Raw genomic sequence first — 24,312 nt, 5'->3', positions numbered from 1 at the left:
TCAAAATAAAGCATATTCAGATTGCTCTGATGAGACAACTCTCCAGTGCTTCTCCTGTCAGAGCAGTGCAGAATCATCAGCGTTTCTATAGGTGCTATGACCTGAAGTTGTACTGAAAATCTGTACAACTCAAAAGGTGAACAGGAATGGAGACCGTGCAGTCCTCTGTGAAGCTCCAGTGCTGCGCATCACCTAATCAGACAGAGCTCTGCTCAGTCCCAGGCACTACAGTCTCTCTGTCAGGTAGTCAGTAATCCAAAACATGGTTTTAAGTTCAAGAAACTGAACTTCTTTAAATGACCGAACTGATAGATGCAGTAATAGCAAGCATCTGAATCTTCTTTGCAGTTCATTTAATGTCAGGTGGTGAATAGCTTTCAGTCTATTTTCCAGATCTGTGTTCCCTTGTAACCATAAACTTTGGTTGCATTAAACTAAGAACTCGGTGAACTATGCAGCACATTGTGTTTACACTGTAATCAACAGGCAGAGAGAGGTTTTACAGTCTCTGTTATCATCCAGTGGAGACAGCAGCTGCCATTGCCCCAGTGAGTCAAAACAACTAAATAGTTTATGGCTGAAGATTTTTTTTTTTTTTTTTGAGTGAGTGACTATTGACACATTTTAAAGCCCCTGAATTGCCAATCATGTACACTAGCAGAATATCAGAATGATCTACCTAATACATTCAGTAAGCTCATAGAGTATGGGAAAGATTAATATAAAATCTCTCATTACAACCCATGAGGATTTAAAAGAAGAGAAAGAATCACAGAGCCATTGCCTACTGTATAACTTTGTATCTACGATGATTCCAGGGCACTAGCTGATGTGCTCAGCGCGCAAATGTAACTTATAAAGTTGCCTATCATATCTCTTTCTCATGTGACTGTACACTTTCTCTATTTTCAGTGACTTAGTCAGCTGTTTCTATGTCCTTTAGGCTGTTTATTAGTAAAAAATTATTCATATTAATTTTAAAATATGAATACATTAATGTTATTGATGTTAATGTAAATATAATAGGCCTGCTATAAGCTACTTCCATACTGTTAACTTTTTTTTCCTGATTAGCTTGATTGTGAAGGTTGTACAATACTCCTGTCCTTTTCAGACTGGGCTATTAAATTGAGTCGAGATCAGAATCAGTATGTAGAGTCATTGCTATTAGAGAGTAAGAGAAAAAGTCACTTTCTTTCATGCATTCAGGTGTTAGTTGAAATTAATTTGCAAACAGACAAAATACGCCTGTACTCAGAGAGTGTCTATTTATTTCAATTGGTGAAGCCACATTTCGGTCCATTCCCAGAGATTGACAAAATGTTCATTGTTATGTATGGGTGACACCAAGTGTGCAAGATGGTTATTGCAGATTTTAAGACCTGAAAAGCTGAACATTATAGTCATTCATTGTTATTATTATTCTTTTCTCCAACGAATACCTGTTTTGCCTTTAGTAAAACGGCAGAAAAACAAACTAACAAGAAGTTGTGCTGTAATATGACATTTTACTTTTGATATTATTTACTTTTGATATTTACCAAAAAATAATTAATAATAATAACTGCATAATAACAACTTGCACATTAGATAGTCATTAAAATTACATTTTTTAAAAAACAGAATAAACTACTTTAAATGTTTAGTGACAGGCTTTATGCGTGAAAACTGTGAAGTCTTCAGTTATAACTGTGAAATGTCTGTGAAAGTTCGAGTTGGAGCCACTCATAGACATGACTTATTGAAAGTATTTTTCAGTCAAAACCCATGTTAAATGTATGCATAATAATAATAATAATAATAGTAATAATATTAATAATAGAAAAAGGAAGAAGAAGAAGAATATACTTAAACAATAAAAAACGAATGGATAAGGCAAGTGAAAATTTAACTTTACTTGAAATGATAATATTTGTGATAGAAATTTAGCTCTTGAATGAGATCCCCCTTTGCTAACCCTAACACAGTCGCCAGGTCAGATTTATGCTTTATCCCTCATACGATTAGAGGGATATTAAGGAGGATCCAGCTGATCTTAGGTCTGTTGTGGATCTGTTGCGGTCCCTCTCTTGTCTGCTGTCTCGCGATAACCCGCGAAGTTTCCGGTGTTGTGTATGTTCCTGGAAACATGGCGGCCAGCTTCCGCGGCCGTCCTATCCGGAGTCTTCGGATGCGAGGTAAGCACAAAAACCTCGATTCAGCGGCTGCTGTAAAAGCAGGATATTGCAAAATATGATTTTGTCACGCACGCGATGACCTTGGAGTAATGTCTCGGCGTGTCCGCGGTGTGTGTTTTTGACAGGTCGGAATGACAGCGGGGAGGAGAACGTACCGCTGGATCTGAGCAGAGGTAAGCAGAGGCTTCATCACATCACCCTGAAAGCGATTATTGTTCAAAATGGATGAGGGCGATATCTGCAAACGCTAGCCCCGCGTGGTGAAAGTCTAGACAGTGTACGCGCTTGACCCATCACTGCTGTTGTTATTTCGCCATTTTCCCTCACTGTTTGGTCTAAAAACGTCGCTATCGATGTCATAACAACAGGCGGCAACGAGCTAACTTAACTAGCTGAGTTAGCGTTAGCTAGCTGCAGCTAACCAGCCATGAAGACGCTCTGTTATTTTGATCGGCGTGAGTGGGCACGATAGCCTGTTATTTAGCCAAGTAGCCATAAGAGTTGCAGTCATGCATTTGTCATCGCTAACTGGCTGGGGGAATTGAGTCTGAAAGCTGTGCGCCGAGAAGCATTGAGGCAGCACACGGTGGATCTTCCAGAGGAGCACTGATAACACAGCTGCACAACTTGTCAGATTTACTCCTCCAGCATCAACACTGCATAGCAGTTTGTTTACACGGAGCAGCAGTGTCTCAGTCCTGGAGGCCCAGATCCCTGCTAGATTCGTTACAATCGTGTCAACTAGAGACACGCTCACCTAAAAATGTATGACTGACAACATTAAAATCTTCACCACAGGAGAGTCAATACACTTAACCTATCAGCTGCTTCAGTGCGATTTACACTATTTACATGTTCTTCCTGACAGTACCAAAACTGGGGAAAACTAAAGTATGTCAGTTCCCAGAGGTTGAAAATGATGAAATAACAAATGTGCATACTAATTTCATGTAATCACTGTGGCATCAATTAAAATGTGATGTATTCATAACTTACTGTAAGATTGGCTCGTGATGTTTACAAATGCTTGTTACCAAAGTAACCCTTTGGTCTGGCATTTTTCTCATTTCCACTTTTGAGCGATGGATTGAGTGCAGTGTTTGGAGCAGTGAGACTGATGACTAATACCGATAGCTATTACTTTTTGACAAGCTGCAGTGGAATCAGGCTTATCATCTGCTGCGCTTGGTTGTTGAGGAGAAAGTGATCTGAGCAGCTCATTAAGCTGGTGTTTTCCTAGTTTGTGCGATGTTTACATTTGTCTTGCAGGGCAATATGTGGAAGTCATCCCACGCAAAGCGGGCGTTAAGGCGTCGACCACGCTTAGACGATTCTGTTTTAAAATGCGGTTCCCGTTTGTCAAAACATTTAGCGTAGGATAGTTGAAAGGAACTGAAAACAAAAACACTTCCCGCTCAGGTCTTGCTTTTTTAATGTCTAGCCTTTGTTTTGATTGTACACTCTACATTAGTTCCAGCTAAACCAACTTCCTTCCTGCAGGATATCTATTACGGTTCATTGACTGATATTATTATGGCAATATGGCTTAACGCCTCCCTTAGTTACATTGTATTTCCTTTTCATTCTCCTTCAGAACCGTCAGAAAACTTCCGTGAAATCCTTCAAAATGTGGCCAAACCGCACGGAGTCAGTAACATGCGAAAACTGGGCCACCTGAACAACTTCATAAAGGTAACGCTGTCAAGCTCTGATAATTTTGCCTCATTTAAAGACAGTTTTGCCTTGCTGAAATGTTGTGAGACATGTAGCTTTTTGAGAGGGTTCACTTGGTTCAGATCTCTCACAAGATTGATTAGCTGCTCCTCCTCTGTAGTGTCACCACTGACCTCTCCTTGATCTTTTCCTCTTGGGTGTTGATGCCAGCAGGCCTAGTTGTGCCTGTCACTGTGATGCTGACAGTGAATATAACAGGAGCTCGAGGGATAGGAGAGCACTCCAGTCTAATGTGCATGTGGAGCAGTGCTCAGACTTTGAAATCTGAGATTAATAGTGTCTAGTTATTGTTTGTATGGACCTGAGACTTTGATTTGTTAAAAAAAAAGAAGAAGAAAAGATTATTTTAGTCATTTTTTCTCTTCTGGTTTTTAATGTGAATGATAAAAAAACAGAGGATTTAGGAGGATTTTCAGTTTAGCAAGGCTTAAAACACAAATATGCTAACATGGATTGTAACACATGTGAGCCCATACAAGTTTTAAATTGTTTTGACCATGCAGTATAACTGCTCTGATTCACTTAAAAGCAGTAAATGTTACTGATACAGAGATGAATAATAGCAATAATATCCCCAAAAGTTTGTTCTGTTCATCTGGACGTAGCGTTTTCAGTTTGAGAAACGTTTCGTCACTCATCTAAGTGTCTTCTTCAGTCTCAGCTGACTGCAGACTGACTGCAATAATAATAAAAAAAGAGTATGAAATTTAAGTTTCTTGCTCATTAAAAAAAATCTGTTTTAGTGTTTTCGCTCATCATTCAGGTCAGCCCTGTTGGTCAGGACTAGTGACCTCTCCAGGGTGTTTTTCTCCTGTCAACCCAAAACATGCTGGAGTAGTCTCCTTCCTGTTATTTTGAACAGGAATAACAGGGGTGGAGAAAATGAGTTAATGATTGCGAGATGAGCGTGAGATAGAAAACTAGCACTTTCTTGTGCCTTGAGCACACTGGCCTTGCTGACTGTCACCTCAGGTGGGAAAAAAAGAGTCAAAACCATGTGCACAACTGTCTAATTTACCACAGTTTCACACTCTCCGTCTGCACCTACGCTGGGGTCAAATTGGTATAAAGTTTGTCATCTGAGTGCAGGTATTTGTCTGCTCTTCACTTTGTTGTGACAGGACTGTCTGTGTCTGTGTGCAAAGACAGTGATGTGCAGTATTTTAAGGAAGCTAACTAAAAAGCAGTATTATCAGAACAACTACTGGTCTGCGGTGTCCGCAGTTGTCCATGCACATGTTTACAGGAGAGTCCTGATCATAGCCATATCCCGATTTCCTCTTTCACCCCACTGCCTCAGACCACTTCTGACTGCCGGTCATAAGCGTATTGTAAACAATTGTTGGTGGCTGTGCGGCAAGTGAGTACTGGCCCTCCTACAACTGTGCAGCTGGCACTGGAGCAGGCTCGAGGCTGAGTGAGAGCATGGGTTTGTGTGCCTGTAATCTGTACACCTAACTCTCTTGTTTACAACTGACTGGAGGGTTATAGCCATGATGTGTGTGTGTGTGTGTGTGTGTGTGTGTCCCATTAGAGCACCATGACTCTGATTCCTTATAAGGGTTCCAGGACAGTGAGGGTGAGCTAATCCCCCACCCCCCCGGAGAGCATCACGTGCACCCTGTCCCCATCTCCTCTCCCCTCGTTTGCCTGTTTGGGCTCTGACATCACAGCTGTTTTAAAACAACCCCATACTCCTTCTTGCCTCTCGTCACCCATCCCACCCTGCTCCGTCTTGCCTCATGCTCTGCTGTGCTTTAAGAAATTTATGCTCAACTTTGAGGAACAGTTCAAACCAAAAGTACTACAGTGGTTCACTTTCATTAGGAGACACATGGCAGAATAGACAACTGTGATGGAGGAGCATTGACTTGTTGTGTGAAGAAGCCTCAGTGTACCTCTAAGAACGGTGTTACCCTATTTGGAACATTAAATATGTAAAATATTGATTAGAGTTCACATTCTCACTAGTTGTTGTGTGCAGCTCTACAGTTGTTAGGGAGATGTAAACACTCCACATAAGATTTGGATGATGATTACATAGAAACATGGGGCTGACACTTTATAGCTGATTTCAGTCATTTGAATACCCTTCTGGCTTATACTTCGCAATTGCTGTGGCTTTGTGCTGGCAATGTTACCTCTTACACAGTGACAACAGATTCATTCACACCCCACATAAAGGGCCCACAAGGCCATCTTTCTGCAGTAAAAAGGAAGAAGTGATCGATCTCTTATAACTGTTTTTTTTGTTTGTTTGTTTGTTTGTTTGTTTGTTTGGCTACATTTTTTTTTAAATTACTCTGTCTCCCACTCTCTCTTTGATTTAATAGTTACAAGTACTGCAACCGTATTTTATTATTTCACTGTGTTTACCACAGATTTATATTGTCTCTCATCCTCAAGATCATACATGTAAAGTCATTTTGAATTGTTTGCTACATACATCCTACTTTGAGCTTATGTGATAAATTTGTAAAATTACAGAAAAATGTCTTGCCCAGACCGTCCTTTTATTACATATACATTTTTCATTGTCCTTTTTTTTTCCTATCTAGTATGGAAACATGTTATTGTACATAGTGGAAAAAACAGGAACTTTTTTCATTTAATTGTTTATACGTTACTTAATTACTTAGGTGTATTATGAATAGCAGTCGTGAGGGGTCTTTTATCAGTAGGAAAGCTGTAAAACTTATGAAAATACTGTTAAAAGGGTCATAAATCTATGCACTTCATCACATTTCCCAAAGCTGTCCAGTGGGCCGCTTTGGAGTCTTTCCCAGGCTCATGCTGGCCCCTGTGCCTTATGTTTGACACCCCTGCTCATGATGATTTCCAGCTCTGCCTTCGAGTGCAGCTGGCAAAAGTAGTCTCAGCAGATTTTTATTTTCTGCTCAGTGTGCATGGCTTAATAACTCATGTGTACCAGTAGTCAGTCTGCTGTAGGTTCTGGTTAGTCTGGCTCTTTTACTTACCAACTCAGAAACTGAATTCTGTTGAGGACATTGGTTAGCTGCCATTGAACTTTGGTAACAAGGCTCTCAGATCGATGAATAAATTTAAGAAAAAGTGTACTTGATGAGTACTTCTTTTCTATGCGTATTGAGATGTGATTTTTTTTACGACATACTGCACAGCCTTACCTGCCTTTAGGGAATTGCTAAAGGTAGACATTCATGCTGGAAACAGGGTCACACTGACTGCCAGACCTGATAGGATAGAGAAAATAGGAGCACATATCTAGGCTATGAGAGAACAATACAACAGAATTAGTCCAACTATTGAAGACTATCTTATCTCCTTTGTGTTTTGACGTACTATCATACAAGCATGTGCTTAAGCGACAAATAGTGGCAAGTGGTCATTCAGACTGTGAATGTTTTGCCTCTATGGGTTTCCTACTTAAAGCCTTCATCTAAATGAGTTGAACACATTTGTTCATTCACAGTTATCCATTAAATCAGCATGTACCTGACTGGGCTCAGTTTACTCTTGTCCTTCACTAAAACCATGCTAATGGAGTCATGGCCATATTGAAATCTTTTTTATGTTTCTGTTTTATAGCTGCTGTGCAGCATTGGCCACCGCGAGGAAAATTTTGGGTTTACATATGAAGAAATCATCATTTGGTAAGTAATCTCAGCAACCAATAATAGTGTAAGTGTGTCCTATTTAATGTGCTCTTTTAATTTACTCTGGCTGTTAAGCTGTTCTGGATTTGGAATAATGATGACGTGAATGTGTGATTGAAAAGTATCAGTCAATGAAGTAATTCAGGAAATAGTCAAATCTTGTGTCAGGTTGTCTGTGCTCTAGTTTTAGTCACCTTTTTGTTTGTTTTTAATTTCTAGTCTGCGACTAGCTCTCCTTAATGAAGCTAAAGAAGTGCGTGCTGCGGGGTTGCGGGCGCTTCGCTACCTCATCAGAGATACCAGCGTACTGCAGAAGGTCCTCAGACTACAGGTGGATTACTTGATAGCCAGGTGAGCTCATGCTTTGAATCACCCAGTCAGGTGTAACGGTTGGTAGGCTTACTTCATGTTATAGCACAACAGTTGTTTTTTTTTGGTTAAGTTGTTAGGGTGTTTGTAGTACCATGCTTCAGCCAGTCTTCTTCTTCTTCAGCCCAACCATGGTACATGACTGATTATTATGATTGGGGGTTTTTTCAGATGCATTGACATCCAGCAGAGTAATGAGGGGGAGAGGACTCAGGCTCTACGACTTGTCCGAAAGGTAAAAACAAGGCTATGTGTTTTGGCAATCTTTGTTCCTTCTTACTCTTTGCAGAGTCGCTCTCATGTCACTCGAGGAATTTGCCCTCACTGCTCACTCCTGTGCCAGCAAAATGCCACCAGAAAGCTCCCGGGGTTAGCAGGAGTGTCAGTGGGGATGGTTTGCATGAGTCTGCAGGCGGGGTTATTTATAGTTGAGTAGTTTACTGTAAATCTTCACACAGCGCTTAGAGTCATAGTGCTGTGGTTTCAGCTTCAATTTCTTGAAGGAACTACCAGTTTTACAAGCACTAAATATGTGACCTTCAGAATAGTCAGATCCTGTTTTTGCATTTCAAAAGTTGATCTTCTTTTTCTGGAGTTCCAGAAAAAGCGGCCATAAAAAAAGCAAAACAGTGAAGTTATTTTTTGTCTCTCTTTGTCGTGACTTGTTTTGATGACTCATGTTCTTGTCCTCTTCCTCTCTCTGTAGATCATCACTGTCAACGCCATGCTCTTCCCCACGTCTATTGCAAACTCTTTAATTGCTGTGGGGACCGACGGCCTGCAGGAGAGAGACCGCATGGTGCGCGCTGCCATCGCCATCGTATGCGAGCTAGGTAAAGTGCCTGGTGTTTAAAGATGCAGGCCGGTGCAGTTGCTATGCATGGTGCTCTTTGGGTGAACAGAAAAACTTTCTGAGGTGGAGAGCTATTGTTGTTTGACATTATTATTATTATTATTATCGCCATTGCCTGTGTAGCCCTGAAGAACCCAGAGGTGGTGGCCAAACGGGGAGGCCTCAGCACCATCCTTAAGAGTGTGATAGACTGTCAACTAAGTCGCATCAACGAAGCACTTATCACCACCATCCTCCACTTACTCAACCACCCACGCACCCGCCAGTATGTGCGTGTTGACGTCGAGTTGGAGGTCTGTGCACACACACACACACACACACACACACACACACACACACACACACACACACACACACACACACACACACACACAGATAGTTTATGAATTGAGAAGAAGCTTCTGTTTAAAAATGAGCCACTGTGCCGGGAGCCATTCCAGTCAGGATTAGCAGAGCTGTAGGTGCCCGTCTCTTTCCCATGGAGCTTACAGTAATCAGTTACAGCATTTCTCCAAAGCCTCATTGTCTGTAAACACTTGGGACAGTAGCAGCTCATCACTGCAGTCACAAAGATGTTATATAAGATGTGTAGCAGGTTAATTATTACTGCAAGCTTTTTCCTGACAGTAGTAAATAGAGATGTAATTTGAAGCTCTCTTTACTGTTGTGTTTTGTATGCATCAATTTTCTCTGTTTTTGTTCTCTGTTCTCCAGCAAATCCTCGCGCCTTTCACTGATTTTCACTACCGTCACAACGCAGACACGGCTGAAGGGCAACTCAAGTGAGTGTGTGTGTATGTTTAGGTGGCATGAAGAGCCTGTGTTACAATAGAAACAAAAAGATTGAGTGTCTGGCATTTCCCTGTTTTGGCCGTTCTATTCCAATATTGGTAAAACTGTGCATAGAGAGAGAGAGCGAGAGAGAGGAGGGTTTGTGTAGTGTTTTTGTTAGGCGACCCTTGTTGTCAGGGCGGCTTGACTCTGCAGCGGCTTGCCAGAGGATGTGAAGTCAGATTTTTATAAAAGATCTTTTATGTTTTGTTTGTGTTGTGTAGTCTGAACGACCACCGGCTAAAAGATCATAATGTTGTCGTGTGCACAGAACATGATGTCCAGTCTTTAACGTGTGTTTTTCTTGTTCACAGGGAAGACAGAGAAGCCCGTTTTTTGTCCAGCAGAATGGCTATAGTGGCTGCTTTCCGCTCCTGGTCTGGTAAGGGCTTTAATATTTGTGTAATTATTCTTTCTGTACATACTTGTTCAGAATACCCACTGTTAAATATCTCCTATTCTCTCTCTCTCTCTCTCTCTCTCTCTCTCTCTCTCTCTCTCTCTTTTTTCTCTCAGGAATTATCAACCTATGCAAGGCTGGAAATTCTGGAATCCAGTCTTTAATTGGCTTACTTTGCATACCAAATATGGAAGTTAGGGTGAGTATAAAAATGTTTGACGCTTGAGGAAGTTTGATATTCAAAAACACTGATTTTTCTGATTCTTGCCTGTGAAGATTCCATCCAAGCGATTGTTTTTATTGTGCAGCAGTTAGATGGAGTTGCGTTAGAAATTAAAAACCAACCAAAATTTCCTGTATGAAACAGGCTCTTTACTCATGTTAAGTCTGCTTGGCTTCAGAGGCGTGAAGCACAGAGTGTATTTGCCATGGCATCTTATCAAACCAATGGGTTCCCTCAAGCCTGCAAATCACTGTTTTACACAGCATTAACATTATGTTTTAAGTGTTCTTTTCTGCTACTTAACAGTGCAGCTTTTGCCATATCCAGTATAATTATTTGTAACCAATTTTATCAAATATGCTCTACAGAAAGGCTTGTTGGAGGTGTTATATGAGATATTCAGGCTTCCTGTGCCCATTGTAACTCAAGACTTCACTGAAGCCCTTCTAAGTGTTGGTAAGTAAAAAATATCTAATTTTCAAATCATTTAATCCTTATGTGAAAAAAGAAGTGTAACTTTTATATTAAGTATTTGATGTAAGTAGTACATTTCAGAAAAGTTGAGACAGGAAGCACGAGATTGGAACAGTTATGTAATATAAAAAGGAAAAAAACACCTGGTTGAAGATCTCACTGCTTGTTAGGTTAATAAGTAACACGACCGTGTGTGAAAAGACATTCCCAGAAAGGTTGAGTTGTTCAGGAGTAAAGATGAGAGGGGCTCAGCACTTTTACGGGGTTTGCCCACTGAGTGTGAAAAACAAATTCTTAAACAGTTTTAGAATTAACACTTAAATGTGTAATTTGGAAAAAGAAAAGCAGAAAACAATGTGACTTAGTCATCTACCGCACAAAATATCATTAAAGATTCTGAGAAAATGGGAAACGAGACAGCGTCAGAAAACCAACACTAAATGACCGTGGTCTTCGGGACCCTTGTGTGACACTGCATCAAAAACAGGTCTTTTGCTGGGTTTAGAGCAGCGGCCTAAACCTTTTTTGCGCAACGGACCGGTTTAATGTCAAACAGTATTTTCACGGACCGGCCTTTAAGGTGTTGCGGATAAATACAACAAAATAAAATGCTAAGATCAAGACAAAAGCTGTGGTATTTTGTAAATATAATAATAAATGCAAATTCACTATGTAATTGTGTAACTTTATTAGCAGCGCCAACAACATTGAGAGTAACATCCTCCTCTGCCCCTTAATGCTCTCTGGTCGCTATGGTAACGCGCAAATATTTCTTTCAAAATAAGACAACTACAACACGGGAAAAGACCCAGGGAAACCGAGTTAATGATTAAAACCCTGAAAACCATAAATTTCACACCCAACCCTCAACTCTCGTGGCCCGGTACCAAACGACTCACAGACCGGTACCAAACGTCCGTGCCCCGGGGGATGGCGATCGCTGGTTTAGGAACACTTCTGAATATCGTTATTTGTGGACACAGTTCATAGTTGGATCCACAGATACAAATTAGACCATCATCCAAAAAATCCAGCTGTCCTTCCTGAGCCAACCAGAGCTCATTTAAGACTGAGGCGAGGGGGAAAGCTGCCCTGTGGTCTCATCTGCTTCATTCTGTAGTCTAACGAGGGGCTGTCTGGTTTATTATCAGTGATTAGTTTAAAAACCAAGGATCTGCTGGGGTTTGGAGATGAATTAATGCACATTACATGGATAACTGGGCAAATCTGTGAAGGCCCAAATAATGCTTAATGATACACAAGGTAGAAATTTTTGGAGCAACATGATGATAAAGTCCATTTGAAGGAAAACGCTTTCATTTTAGCAGGACAGCACTGAAGGACAGTCTGCATGTCTACATAATAAAATGCATTTGGTGACCCACTGAATACATTTGGTGTGTTTTGAACTAAAAAAAAATTAGCTTAAATTCTAAATCGCCAGGAAACCACGACACATTTGTGCTTTTGTTCTCTGACATAGTGTGAAAAATGTCCCAGCTCCACTTTTTTGAAATGTGTTAATGCAATCAATTTAAAAAATTTGCATTTTTTCCTGCTTAAGATAAAAAAAATCTTAGTTTCAGCATTTGATATGTTATCTTAGTACAGCCTTCGGTTAAATATAGAATAAAATGCTTTATTTCTTTTAGACCCCAAGTAGGTCCATGTTTTACACACACTGACAAACTGGTCTGTTTGCTCTGTTCTCCTTCAGACCCCGCCAGGTTCCAGGACACCTGGAGACTGTCTGACGGGTTTGTTGCTGCCGAGGCCAAAGTCATCCTACCCCATCGAGCCCGCTCTAGGTGACAAACGAAAGCACAGGATAGAAATGAAATATGTTGCCAGAACTGTTGTCACTTCAGTGTGTAAACAAGCCATAAAATGATTTTTATCTGCTCCCTTCATTAGGCCTGACCTAATGGACAACTACCTGGCATTTGTTCTTTCTGCCTTCATTTCCAGCGGGCTTTTAGAGGTGAGCTGACACAGTAAAAGCACAATAGGTTTAATTTACTCAGGCTAGGAGTGTGTGAGTTTCACAGTATTGTATTAACAGCTTTTGGGTGGCTTTTATATTAATGTCCTTCCTTGTGCCTTTATTTTTGATACTGTAGGGCCTTGTTGAAGTTGTGACCAGTAGCGATGACCAGCTTGCTGTCAGGGCCACCATCCTTTTGGGAGAACTTTTACACATGGTAATTTTAAAAAAAAGTATAATTTTGTGTATTTCTGAAAGTTTCTAAGCTATATCTTTGTTTCTTTGACTCCTTTGGCTTCTTTTGCTATACTCACCATGGTTTTATTTCTCTCTTGTTCAGGCAAATACCATCCTTCCTCATTCCCATAGTCACCACTTGCACTGCCTTCCCACTCTCATCAACATGGCAGCCTCCTTTGACATCCCCCAAGAGAAACGACTGTGAGTACAAACTGCCACACACGCAATCACTCTTGTTTTTTTTTATTGTAATAAAATAATTTCCTCTAATCTGTAGTCATAATCCTTTGCAGTGTTCTCTCATAAAGATGTTCTTATCAGTAGTGCTGATTTTATGCCTATTGACTGGTCATTGACTCGCTGGTAACAATCAGTCGCTAAAAAAGCGTGTCCACGACCGGTTAACGAGTGGTTGCTGGAGGTTGAAAAGTGGGTGCTGCACAATAAGCATGTGGATTTACGTTGGTTGCAAGCAGATTGCCATGGTCACCTGTAGTTCGTATGGAAGAAAAGGGAGCTGTTCGCCTTCAAAGTTCAAAGTTGCGCATTTTGAAAGGTGTTGGTTTCAGTGATAACGTGAGAATTTTACTTTGATACTTTGAACATTTTGTATCACACTTTTTAAGGTTTGAATTGGCGAGTGTTCGCAGGCAAATTGGCATCTTCCATGCCACACCAACCTGCTAATTGTTTAAATTTCATCCAGCCACTACTCACCAACTGGTTGCCGACTAACTTGTAGGATTTACTTGAATACATACTAGTTTTTAAACCATTTTAAAACATCCTCCATCTTTGTCTCTATGCTCTCTAGGCGAGCAAGTGCAGCCGTCAACAACCTGAAACGTTTCCATGAGAAGAAGAAGAAAGGTTTGAAACCGCACAGTCTTTATCTGGACCACATCATTCGCAAGTCTGTGTCGTCACATAACCGCAGAGATTCACGTGTCCACAAAGACATCTATGTCATTAAGGTAAAGACCAACATGTTTTATGTATTTTCCATCTGACGGTTGGTCTTAGCTTCGGCTTCTGTGTGTTTGTTGCAAAGTATGTGGTGTGTTTAGTGTAGCTAGAAAGAGGGAGGCTGTTATTTGCTGCAAACCTGAATTGAACAATTTAAAGCCAAAAGTTTAAACCTTTAAATAAAACAAATAGTTTTACTTTCATATTTACAGCTTCTGTTTTTTCTGCTTCTGTGCTCAGGACACAGAAGAAGCACTGATGATGAATCTGCGAGACAGTCAGATTCTCAACCACAAGCAGAACTTGGAGTGGAATTGGTTGCTTATTGCCACCATCCTCAAGGTCAGGCTGTTCTCATCTACCACCACAGACTCGACGTTTTGTTTTTACATGTGTAAAAGGGTATTTTTTTTTGTCTTCCCAGTGGCCAAATGTAAACCTCAGGAACAACAAAGATGAACAGATGCACAAGTAAGCCTTTTTTATTTAACCACAGCTCATTACAAGAAACTGAATTTGTTCAGTGTGCTTTTCTCACATCCTGTTTTACATTTCTATTTGTTTTTGTCTGATGGAGGTTTGTTCGGAGGCTGCTGTACTTTTATAAGCCCAGTAGTAAGTTGTACGCAGGGCTCGCGTTGGATCACCTAAAGGCCAGACAACTCACTGTGGTTGGCTGTCAGTTTGTTGAGTTCCTCATGGACTCCGATGAGGTTAGAGAGGTTTACACTGATGCTCACACTCTAATTTATGTCTTCTTTTTGGTCATTTACAAACCCGCCTTTGTTTTTGACGCTTTATTTTTTCCCCCGCCATCAACCAGGATGGCCAGGGTTACCTGGAGGACCTGGTGAAGGACATGGTATCGTGGCTCTCCTCATCCTCTGGAATGAAGCCCGAGCGCTGTCTGCAGAGTAATGGCCTGCTCACTACACTCAGCCAACACTACTTCCTCTTCCTGGGGACGCTCTCGGCGCACCCACAGGGAGTCAAACTACTAGAGAAATGTGGCCTGTTTCAGTGGTGAGTGAGCAGAAAAGTCTTTAATCTATTTTGAGCTTTTCCAGGCCTGCAGAGTGAAATGGTGTCAGAGCTGTTTGATTAAAAACATCCTGCAAGGTGACATTTGCACTTTTTTTTCTCCCCTCTATTTTCAGCCTGCTGAATCTGTGCTCTGTGAAGAACCAGGATGCTGTGCTGAAACTCGCTGTATCCACACTGGACTACAGCAGAGATGGTCTGGCCAGAGTGATCCTCTCCAAGATCCTCACTGCTTCTACTGATGTAAACAAGCTGTTAAAATACTAACATTTTAATTAGTAGTAATGGGGAAGTTGTTGTTGTTTTCATGCACAGTGGTCAGCCACCTCTTATCACACTGCCACATTTGTAGGCATAAAATAAACTGAATCATCTATTGCCAAACTTGCCCTTTTTTCTTTTTCTTTTCCTAAACACACCTGATCACCTCAATTTCCTCCACCCACCACACCTTCTGAGAAGTAGTAGGCCTCCTCGGCAATTAAATGTTCGCACCACCCCTGATCACACAATGCTTCTTGTCTCGCTGTGCAGACGTGCAGGCTGTATGCTACCAAGCACCTCCGCGTGCTGCTGCGTGCAGGCGTGGAGTTCTTCAGTAGCTGGGGCATGGAGCTGCTGGTCACACAGCTTCACGACCACAACAAGGCTGTGTCCATGGAGGCCCTGGACATACTGGACGAGGCGTGTGAAGACAAGGTGAGTGATGATGCCGCTTAGATTGTTCTCAGCAAAGCAATTAAATAATAAAGTAGCAAAAGAAGATAAGATTGAGCCCATCGTGTTATCTGACAGTTTCGTTTTGTGCCCATTCTGCTGCTTTACAGGCCAACCTTCACGCTCTAATCCAGCTGAAACCAGCTGTGTCCCACCTGGGAGACAAAGGCCTCTTGCTGCTCCTCAGGTAGGTGTCTACCTCTACAACAATACAAAAACACAGTGCGTCACTCTGAAATAGTCCTTCTTGAACACACTCCACATCTTTTTTTCCTGCTTTTTTAGGTTCCTGTCCATTCCTAAAGGTTTCTCCTACCTCAATGAGAGGGGCTATGTCAGCAAACAGCTGGATAAATGGCAAAAGGTATTATTCAAATATCAGCAGACAGCTTAATGAAATCTCATTTAAAATATTCAGAAATCATGTGGCTATAACAAGGACACATACAAATGAGTTTCCTCCCCTCACCCCAACCGGTCATGGCAGATTGCTGCCCCTCCCTGAGCCTGGTTCTGCTGGAAGTTTCTTCCTGTTAAATGGGAGTTTTTCCTCCCCACTGTCGCCAAAGCGCTTGCTCATAGTGGGTCATATGACTGTTGGGGTTTTCTCTGTTTTCTTTGTATTATTGTAGGCTCTTAACCTTGCAGTATAAAGCACCTTTGAGGCAACTGTTGTTGTGATTTGGCATTCTATAAATAAAATTGAATTGAATTGAATATTAAGCAGACTCTGTGGGTTGCAGGAGTACAATCTTAAGTATGTGGACCTGATAGAGGAGCAGCTCAATGAAGCACTAACAACTTACCGAAAACCTGTCGATGGAGACAACTACGTCAGACGCAGCAACCAAAGGTAAGAAGGGTGAAATTTGGGGCCACCCGATGAGCTGTGAGTAATTGGGTTTTTGACTGTGCCTGATTTCTTTGGTCATGTCTCCAGGTTACAAAGACCAAATGTCTATCTCCCTGTGCACTTGTATGGTCAGCTGGTTCACGATAAGACAGGCTGTCATTTATTAGAGGCTCAGGTAAGGTCTCTTTTTTTTTTTCTTTTTCTTTTTTAACTAAAAATTATTATTCAGCTGTTCTGCCATTTGTCTTTTATTTTTGCCCCATCTGTCTCCAGAGTGTAGTGCCTGACCTTAGCTACACGATTCGCTCCCCGATGCTGGACACCTGGGAGGGCATCAAACAGCTCAAAGCTGCTCTCTGGGCACTAGTCAGTAACGCTGATTAATCCTTGTCGCATAAGTTAATCTTAAATGATAATATTCACAAAGACACGGGCTTGATTGTGGTTGTTTTTCGTTTTGTTTTGTTTTTTCTTTCAGGGCAACATTGGCTCTTCAAACTGGGGTCTGAATCTCCTGCAGGAGGAGAACGTCATTCCTGATATCCTTGCATTGGCTCAGCACTGTGAGGTGCTGTCAGTGCGAGGGTGAGCTTTTCTTTCTTTGTCTTTTATTCAGTTACTTTAAAAAAACGTTACTATGGAACATGTTGACTTTGAAACAGAACAAATGAGGAGAACATGTTTTCTTTATTTCATATAGAAGTATTTTGTATTTGTATTTTGACTGTCACCTGGTGCCCACAGGACATGTGTGTATGTGCTGGGTGTGATCACCAAGACCAAGCAGGGCTGTGAGGTGCTAAAACAGTTCGGTTGGGATGCAGTCAGACACAGTCGCAGGACGCTGTGGCCCGTCACTCCAGACGAGGTGGACACGCAGCTGACCTCTGAACTTTCTTCAGTGCCGAGCACGCTAAGTCTAAACTCGGAGTCCACCAGCTCCCGCCACAACAGCGAGAGCGAGTCTCAACCAAGTATGTAGCACATTGCCTTTGCTTTGTCGCCATGTTCTCCAAAACTATTGAAATTTATGTTTTTTTGTTTTTTTTTAAAGATCTCTATAATAATCAGTAATTATTGCTAGAAGTTGGACCTTTTTAATTAATTTCATTTCTCTTAGACATGTACATCCTGGATGATGACAAGTGTGATGTTCTGGACCAGTCGGATGAGACTTCTTTGTACTTACACTCCAAACCAGTCAAAGACCGCAGCCCCTTTACAATATTGGCCTCGACTCGCTTCGTTCGCACTCGCTTCCTGAACTCCCTGTCTCTCCCCAGCAAGAAACTGCGCTCCACCAGTGACCCCAAGACACCATCGGGCTCCCGAACTCCCACTGAGCTCAAGACTGGGAGTATGAGGCGGAACAGGACAGTGACAGAGCCCTCTGTCTACAGCCCAAACCAGGGGGACTTTACCCCTATCTTTAATGGCCGAGGAATGCCAAAGAGTCCAACGGTCAGTCTGGAGACATCATTTGTTGGGACAAGAGGGGGCTCAGAGGAGCACTTGGTGGATGGCAGGCTGGCGAAGGGAGGAGGCTCAGGCCTCGGACTTAGTACTCTCGGAAGCCATGGGGCTCCAGAGCACCATAGTCGGGAGAGAGAGCAGAGCAGCCGGGAGCGTCTAGCAGGAGATGCCAGCTCTTCTAGCGGAGGCAATGTAGGAGGGGGTGGCGGAGGTACTCAGTTTAAAAGCCGCAGTCAGAGCTTTAACACGGACACCACAACGAGCGGCATCAGCTCCATGAGCTCCAGCCCCTCTCGGGAAACCGTTGGCAACCCGGAGCATCCGGAGGCCGAACCGGATTCCTCTGACTGCGTGAGCCTCAACACGGTAGTGTCTGCCAAGACTGTCAAAACACTCTCATCCCTCACCCCCCAGTCCCAGACTAACCACATGTCCACGTCCAAGTCCTCCACTGTCTCTCTGGTACCTCCTGGCTCCTCCCACACCCTCCCCCGCCGGGCTCAGTCTCTCAAGTCCCCCTCAGTGACCACCATAAAAAGCCTGGCTGATTGTAGCTTCATGTACACCAGCCCGAGAGACGCACTGGGCTACGCTACGCTGAAGAGGCTTCAGCAGCAGAGGATACACCCATCTTTGTCTCACAGTGAAGCGCTGGCTTCACCTGCCAAAGATGTGCTGTTCACAGACACCATCACTATGAAGAGTGGCAGTCTCGATTCCAGACTAACTCCCCGCAGGTAAGTCGGCTCCACCGCAGGGTTTGCTTCATGGAAACGGGACATCTTAACCCTTCTGTAGTATTCTGTTGTCTTTTTGAGCATATTTAAATTATGTTTGGTGCCAAGTGAAGATGTCAGCCTAAAGAGTGTTAAAAACACGGCTGAACCTGAGTTTTCGCTTTTAGTTTTTTTGTACCTTTGGAATGACAGATTTTGGGGGGGTGTCTTTTTGTGCACCTTCTGCTGTGTCTGTCAGGATATCAGATAGGAGGGTTACCTGTCCAGAACCCAGCGCCGTAAGTTCGTACCGCAGGCTGTCCAGAACACTCGTACCGCGGTGGGTGGACCTAGCTTGTGTCCTCCTTTAGAGATGTAGCTTCTAGCACCAGTCCAGACAGATCAATATGTTGTTGCTGCTTTAGTAGAGTACTAACTGCTCTTTGCCTACAGTTGATCTGTCAGTGCTTTCCTGTTGTGCGAGTAAGTCCCACGTAGACTGGTCAATTTCTAGTGGCCCCCCGTGACCCTAACTTAAAAATATAAATGGCAAACAGGTAGCGATTAGTGCAAGGTGATGTTTTACAATGTTTCTAGTATAAATGCATCACAGTGATAAGTCATGCATAGAAAAAAAGTGGTGGGTAAGGTAAGTTAGTGCCAAAAGCAGGACCAGAAAATAAGGAAATGTGAGAGAGTGTGAAAAAAGAGCTAATTCTCTGATACAAAGGTGTAACAGATGAGTTCATAACTCTTAACCTGTACATTACCCACTGTTCTTATTGACTGATTGCACTAGAAAAAGAATTCATTTATAACTTTAAACCTCAGACAATGGAAACACAATGACTTTTGCTGCTGCTGCTCTGATGGCGTTCTACAGCAAAAAAAGTTTCCCCTCTCTGTTCTTTTACCAAACATTTTTTTTTTCCCCATTTATTCCCCATGTTCCTTTTCTTTCCCAGCCTCTCCCCCCGGATCCTCTCACGCACCTCTCCTCTTGCCCTCCCTAGGTTTCTGAAAGCTCTGAGTTTTGCCTCTTTGGATAAAGAGGAGCTACTCAGTCCAATCAACCAAAGCACCCTTCACCGCTGCTCTTCAGTACGCTCCATGGTCTCCAGCGTCACCTTCGGATGTAACGATGACTACATTGGCCTGGCGCTGCCAATGGACATCCATGACATGTTCCACATCAGAGACTCTGCCTACTTTCAGCAGAGGATCAGCCCGCCATCAGAAGAGCGGAAACGTTTTCTTTTCGGTGACGGCGATGGTAACGTCCACTTCGCACATAATTAAATAAACTACTGAATCACAAAGCTGCACAAAGACAAGAAACTGATTTCTGTTGGTGCTTATCACCTCTGTAGGTGATCGTCCTGCCCTCCCAGTGCTGAAGCAGCAGTTTAGTATCTCAGAGCTGATTGTGCACCGAGGAGACACCCCGAACCACATGGTGGGCTCAGAGGAGACGGGCCTGCAGGTTCACACTGAAGAAAACTGCCTCTACTGCGTGGGAGCGATCGTCCTTGGATATCCCACCCAACCACTGATCAATAGCACACACTCTCGTACAGGTAAGCTGACATGCACACATTCAGTCATTTGAACGGATACGGATTAAACCTAACAGATACTTCAAGGAATGCTTCTTTTTTTTTCTCCATCTTTTCTCGCAGATTTTGTCGACTTTCCATCATGGGGAGGCCAAAGCGGCCACCGCCTGGAGGTGATGCCCCAGTCAAAATTTTCTGGGGTGTCGGGCTGCAGTGATGCTGCTGTGTCACAAGGTTCAATCTCTGGCACACCTACACCTGGTGACATTGTCATTGGTAAGCTCACAAATAACCACAATATGCTAAATTAAAAAGTGCTGCTTTGTTCCAGTTGAAAGTCTTACTGTCTCCCTCTCCATCAACTCATTTGTTGGACCTTTTTTCTCTTTCCGCCTGTTTCCTCTCTCTTTCTCTAGACCGTCAAAGCAAATTAGAATGACAAAGGAAGTCTTTATTTAACTAGGAAAGTCTCTTTAGTTTAATCTTTTTTTGTTGATGAGAGTCCTTGCCAAAATGAGCAGTGGCAGGACAAGTGAGTCCTGCCCTGTGGAATATTCAGTCCTTAATATTTGATTAAAGTTTAGTTCTGTGGAATAAGCAAATACAAAAACCCACACACACATTTATACTTCAGCATAAAATTGCAGCATTAATGAGAAATAAAAGTTAAACCTCCCAGACATTGACAATGAAGTCATTTCTTGAAGAAGTTTAGTTTTAAATTTTTATTCAATGTTTCTTATTCCAAGAAATGATGTAACAGAATAAGTATTTAAGATGAAGTCTTGGGGAGTTTATTAGTTTTACAAATGACTTGAGATCATTTCATTACAGATCATAATGAATTAACAGAGTGTACAACAAACAAGACAGTAACTAACACAACTAAATAGCTTAGCAGTTGTAGAAGGATAATAATACAGAAGTTCATCTGTTTTGTATTAAAAACCGATTAATTACTGTGAAACTGATTGAACAGCTCACTGCATACATTTTAAAATTCACTGCATGGTTGGTTCCAACATAATAAGAATCACATTTGAACGAATTAACGAGTCAAACAAATCTCATCATCCACACTGCTCTGCATCAGTTTTCAGCTCTCCTGCTCAGGCCTAAGAGCCGCCCCACTCAGCTGCTCTGCTCTGCATTTATGGATTAGTTCTCCACACTCTGGATTCTCCCCTCAGTTCAGCTACGCTTCCCACACTGCCCCGCACAGCCAGCAACCAGTCCAGTTCCCCATTTGTGTCCAATAACACACTCCACCCAGCTCTGCCACGTCTCCAACAACCCACTCAGCCCTGCAATAATTAATCACGTTTTATTGAACTTTATCAATCAATCACACACTGCTAGCTCTGGATCAGTTTATAGCAGTTTTTATATCAAACTATGTGTAAACAATATATGTTGCTAGGCAACCCGGCATGCTGCAGGCTGATTTGACTTTTTTTTTCCTTCTCATCCCACACACTTCAAAATTCACTGTATGATGAATAAACCCAATTTTAGAGACGGTAATAAAATATGAGAAGATGGGGTTTTATTTTAACTGAGTTACTTTATTTATAAAGTGCCATTGGGTGAAAATGAGTCCCTTGGTTTTGTGAACGTAAATAAGAGTGTGTGTATAAATATTCGCTCGCTTCCCTCAGGTGGCAAGGCGATATCCGAGGACGGCCCCGCCTCTCGAGTCTTACTGAGAAAGGAGGTGCTCCGCCTCATCATCAACCTCAGCTCCTCCGTAGGAACCAAAGGCCACGAAACAGGACTACTGACGTAAGGCTCCTTTTCTCCCTTTTGTGCATATACTCTGGATACACTTTAAAGTTGTTTTCCAAGTTCTCTAAAATATTTCACCTCTCTTTAGGATAAAAGAGAAGTTTTCATATGCGTTTGATGACATTTGCCTGTACTCAGAGGTTTCTCACCTCTTATCCCACTGTGCATTTCGCCTGACCTCAAGACGTTTCATACAAGAACTTTTCCAGGATGTGCAATTTATGCCAGTAAGATCAATTGAAACTTGATTTGAAGTTTTTTAAAACAGACTGTGTCCTTGTGCTTACATGTTTAATCACTGTTCTTCTTTTGGTTCTCCCCAGATGTTTGAGGAAGCAGAAGCAATCCTGACAAAGCAACCAAAACCTGTTGAAGAGGACGCTGACCCTCCTGAAGAATCCTGATCATCCCATTTCTCCCCCATCCCTCCTGCGTTCCCTGCACAGCTGCAGACCCGGCTTCTTATCACCCTGAAAGGAAGGCAAAACTGAAATAATATGAGTTAAGGCTCTGAAGACGGGGTGGGGCATTTCGATGTGTTTCTGGTGGATTTTAACAGCACCACAGCCAAGGAAAAAGAGGAGATGGTCATCAGTCACCTTACATATGAGCTGGAAACAAAGGACGTCAGCATCTATAAACAAATGTAATCCGACACGCCTAATGCTGTCTCAGACATTTTTTTTTCTTTTTCTAAATAAAAAAAACAGGAAAAAGGGGGAGCAGTTTAACCAAATACTGTTTTCAAATGGACTGGCGATGTCGAGCAACACTCAATAATACATCAACATAATGCTCAGCGACAAGCTGGATCATTAGGACAAAGACTCGAGCTGTGTTTAAAAAACAAACAAACAAAAAAACTCATTTTTTTCCCTCCTCTTTCCAGAGGTGGTCTTGTTTTTTTTTTCTGTAATGAAATAAGTCATGTCGTCGTGTCTGCCCAGTGGTTCCTCAGACCTTGCGTTCTTTTCTTCGACAAAACACTACAGAGGGATCCTGCTGTTTTTAAAACGTACCTGGAGCCTTCATATCCCACCCCGACTCGTGATCTGTTCTAGCCGGATATGTGCTTTTGCTTCTATTGCCTCTCTACTTCCTACAACCTGTAGCCTCTTGTCAGCACAGGTAGCCAATTGCTTTTCTAGTTCTTGTATCTCAGACAATCAAACATCACTAGTATTCTATTTTCTAAAGCATTATATCTACCACCCTCACGCAGTCCATGGGAAGAATAGCACGTAATTTAATGCTAGTTTATGCCATCCTTTACCTGCTAAGGACTTCTCGTGGTTTTTTTCTTCCACTGCATTTTTAGCGAGCTTCTCTGGAAGTGGGTCGATCCTTGGAAAGACGCTCGGAAGATTCATTGTAGATTCAGTCCCAATCTCTGCTCACACGTGTTTCCAAACTCTGCGTAAACCCAGCGGCTGCCCATCACTATGCCTTCTTACCTCTGTGCTTCACCTCCACTGCATGTCCAACAAGCATGGCGAAGTTGTAATGTCACCTGAACGTGTTTCTTGCTTGTAAAACCTTTTTAAAAATAGGTTGCCATTACTTGCTGCCATTACGTTGTAGGACTATAATGACCCCTGGATTTGCCTCCACCATGCAGTTTCACAGGGGGGAACGCGAGCGGTGACTAAAGGATTTATAAAAGGTTTTCCAGGGGAAACAGGGGAGCTGCTCGGGTTCCATTGGCTTATTATTAATTTTTTTTTTTTTTAATTTAATTTTTTTTTTTTTGCTCTACTGCTGCTACACAAATGGACTCATAGAGAGATGATTCATAGATCAGCTGAGTGATGTCAGATCCGATCTATTTATTATATGTCTGTACCATAGAGTGAGCTCAACCAGAGAAGAAAAAAGTTATTTATATTTTTTCCTCAAGACTGTATTATAATTTAAAAGTTTTTTTCTTTTTTTTTCCTTTTTTTTTTTTTTTGCCTGAATCGTGGTTTCCCTTGTATAATGTGTACAGTATGTTTTGGGGGCATTGGTGACCTAAAGAAACATACAATCCTATCAAAGGGATGCATTGTTAATAAAACAAAATTTGAAATACCCAAAGATAGTTGATATTATTTAACTTAAAAAAAATCCAACTTTTTTCAATTATTTACTGTGTTAATGTCTTATAAGTCAGCTAATATGGTTACAGTTACAGTTACATTTTTTTTTGAAGAAGAAGAAACATTTAAATTAGGTAAAACAAAATCCTCAAAAATTAGGCTGGGCACATCTTCTACGTATAGGTAGTGTTCCTTAATGTTTAAGTT

The 24,312-nt window shown here is 42.0% G+C and overlaps 1 protein-coding gene across 2 annotated transcripts; it reads left to right on the top strand.

Annotated features, from left to right (window-relative positions):
* The first annotated feature begins 2,033 nt into the window (after positions 1 to 2,033).
* LOC116323701 (rapamycin-insensitive companion of mTOR) lies at positions 2,034 to 24,097 on the top strand. Of its 2 annotated transcripts, none has more exons than XM_039620953.1 (37): positions 2,034 to 2,177; positions 2,303 to 2,350; positions 3,772 to 3,869; positions 7,479 to 7,543; positions 7,766 to 7,897; positions 8,087 to 8,150; positions 8,622 to 8,748; positions 8,892 to 9,061; positions 9,483 to 9,550; positions 9,914 to 9,981; positions 10,116 to 10,198; positions 10,591 to 10,678; positions 12,414 to 12,504; positions 12,611 to 12,677; positions 12,817 to 12,897; positions 13,021 to 13,121; positions 13,735 to 13,894; positions 14,127 to 14,228; positions 14,311 to 14,357; positions 14,464 to 14,599; positions 14,710 to 14,909; positions 15,044 to 15,170; positions 15,462 to 15,626; positions 15,755 to 15,831; positions 15,930 to 16,008; positions 16,388 to 16,497; positions 16,585 to 16,672; positions 16,771 to 16,863; positions 16,976 to 17,082; positions 17,242 to 17,471; positions 17,618 to 18,707; positions 19,652 to 19,959; positions 20,057 to 20,263; positions 20,366 to 20,518; positions 21,901 to 22,024; positions 22,116 to 22,254; positions 22,351 to 24,097. In XM_039620953.1, the coding sequence occupies exons 1-37, from the start codon at positions 2,129 to 2,131 to the stop codon at positions 22,429 to 22,431; spliced, it is 5,223 nt and encodes a 1,740-aa protein (XP_039476887.1). In that variant the 5' UTR covers positions 2,034 to 2,128; the 3' UTR covers positions 22,432 to 24,097. The 2 variants fall into 2 exon arrangements, with proteins under 2 accessions (XP_039476887.1, XP_031599967.1); XM_031744107.2 differs by having other exon boundaries at positions 2,035 to 2,177; positions 19,700 to 19,959.
* Positions 24,098 to 24,312: the final 215 nt, after the last annotated feature.

This window comes from Oreochromis aureus, linkage group 12 (genome assembly GCF_013358895.1).
Source record: "Oreochromis aureus strain Israel breed Guangdong linkage group 12, ZZ_aureus, whole genome shotgun sequence".
In the NCBI taxonomy this organism is placed as follows: domain Eukaryota; kingdom Metazoa; phylum Chordata; class Actinopteri; order Cichliformes; family Cichlidae; genus Oreochromis; species Oreochromis aureus.
The sequence above is the reverse complement of the archived record's forward strand: the minus strand, read 5'-3'. Positions and strand labels throughout refer to the sequence as shown.

Coding starts and splice junctions, on each gene's coding strand:
- LOC116323701 (XM_039620953.1), top strand. CDS start 2,129: ATGGCGGCCAGCTTCCGCGGCCGTCCTATCCGGAGTCTTCGGATGCGA. Junction 16,009..16,387: donor AGCTGGATAAATGGCAAAAG/GTATTATTCAAA, acceptor TGTGGGTTGCAG/GAGTACAATCTTAAGTATGT. Junction 16,864..16,975: donor AAGCTGCTCTCTGGGCACTA/GTCAGTAACGCT, acceptor TTTTTCTTTCAG/GGCAACATTGGCTCTTCAAA.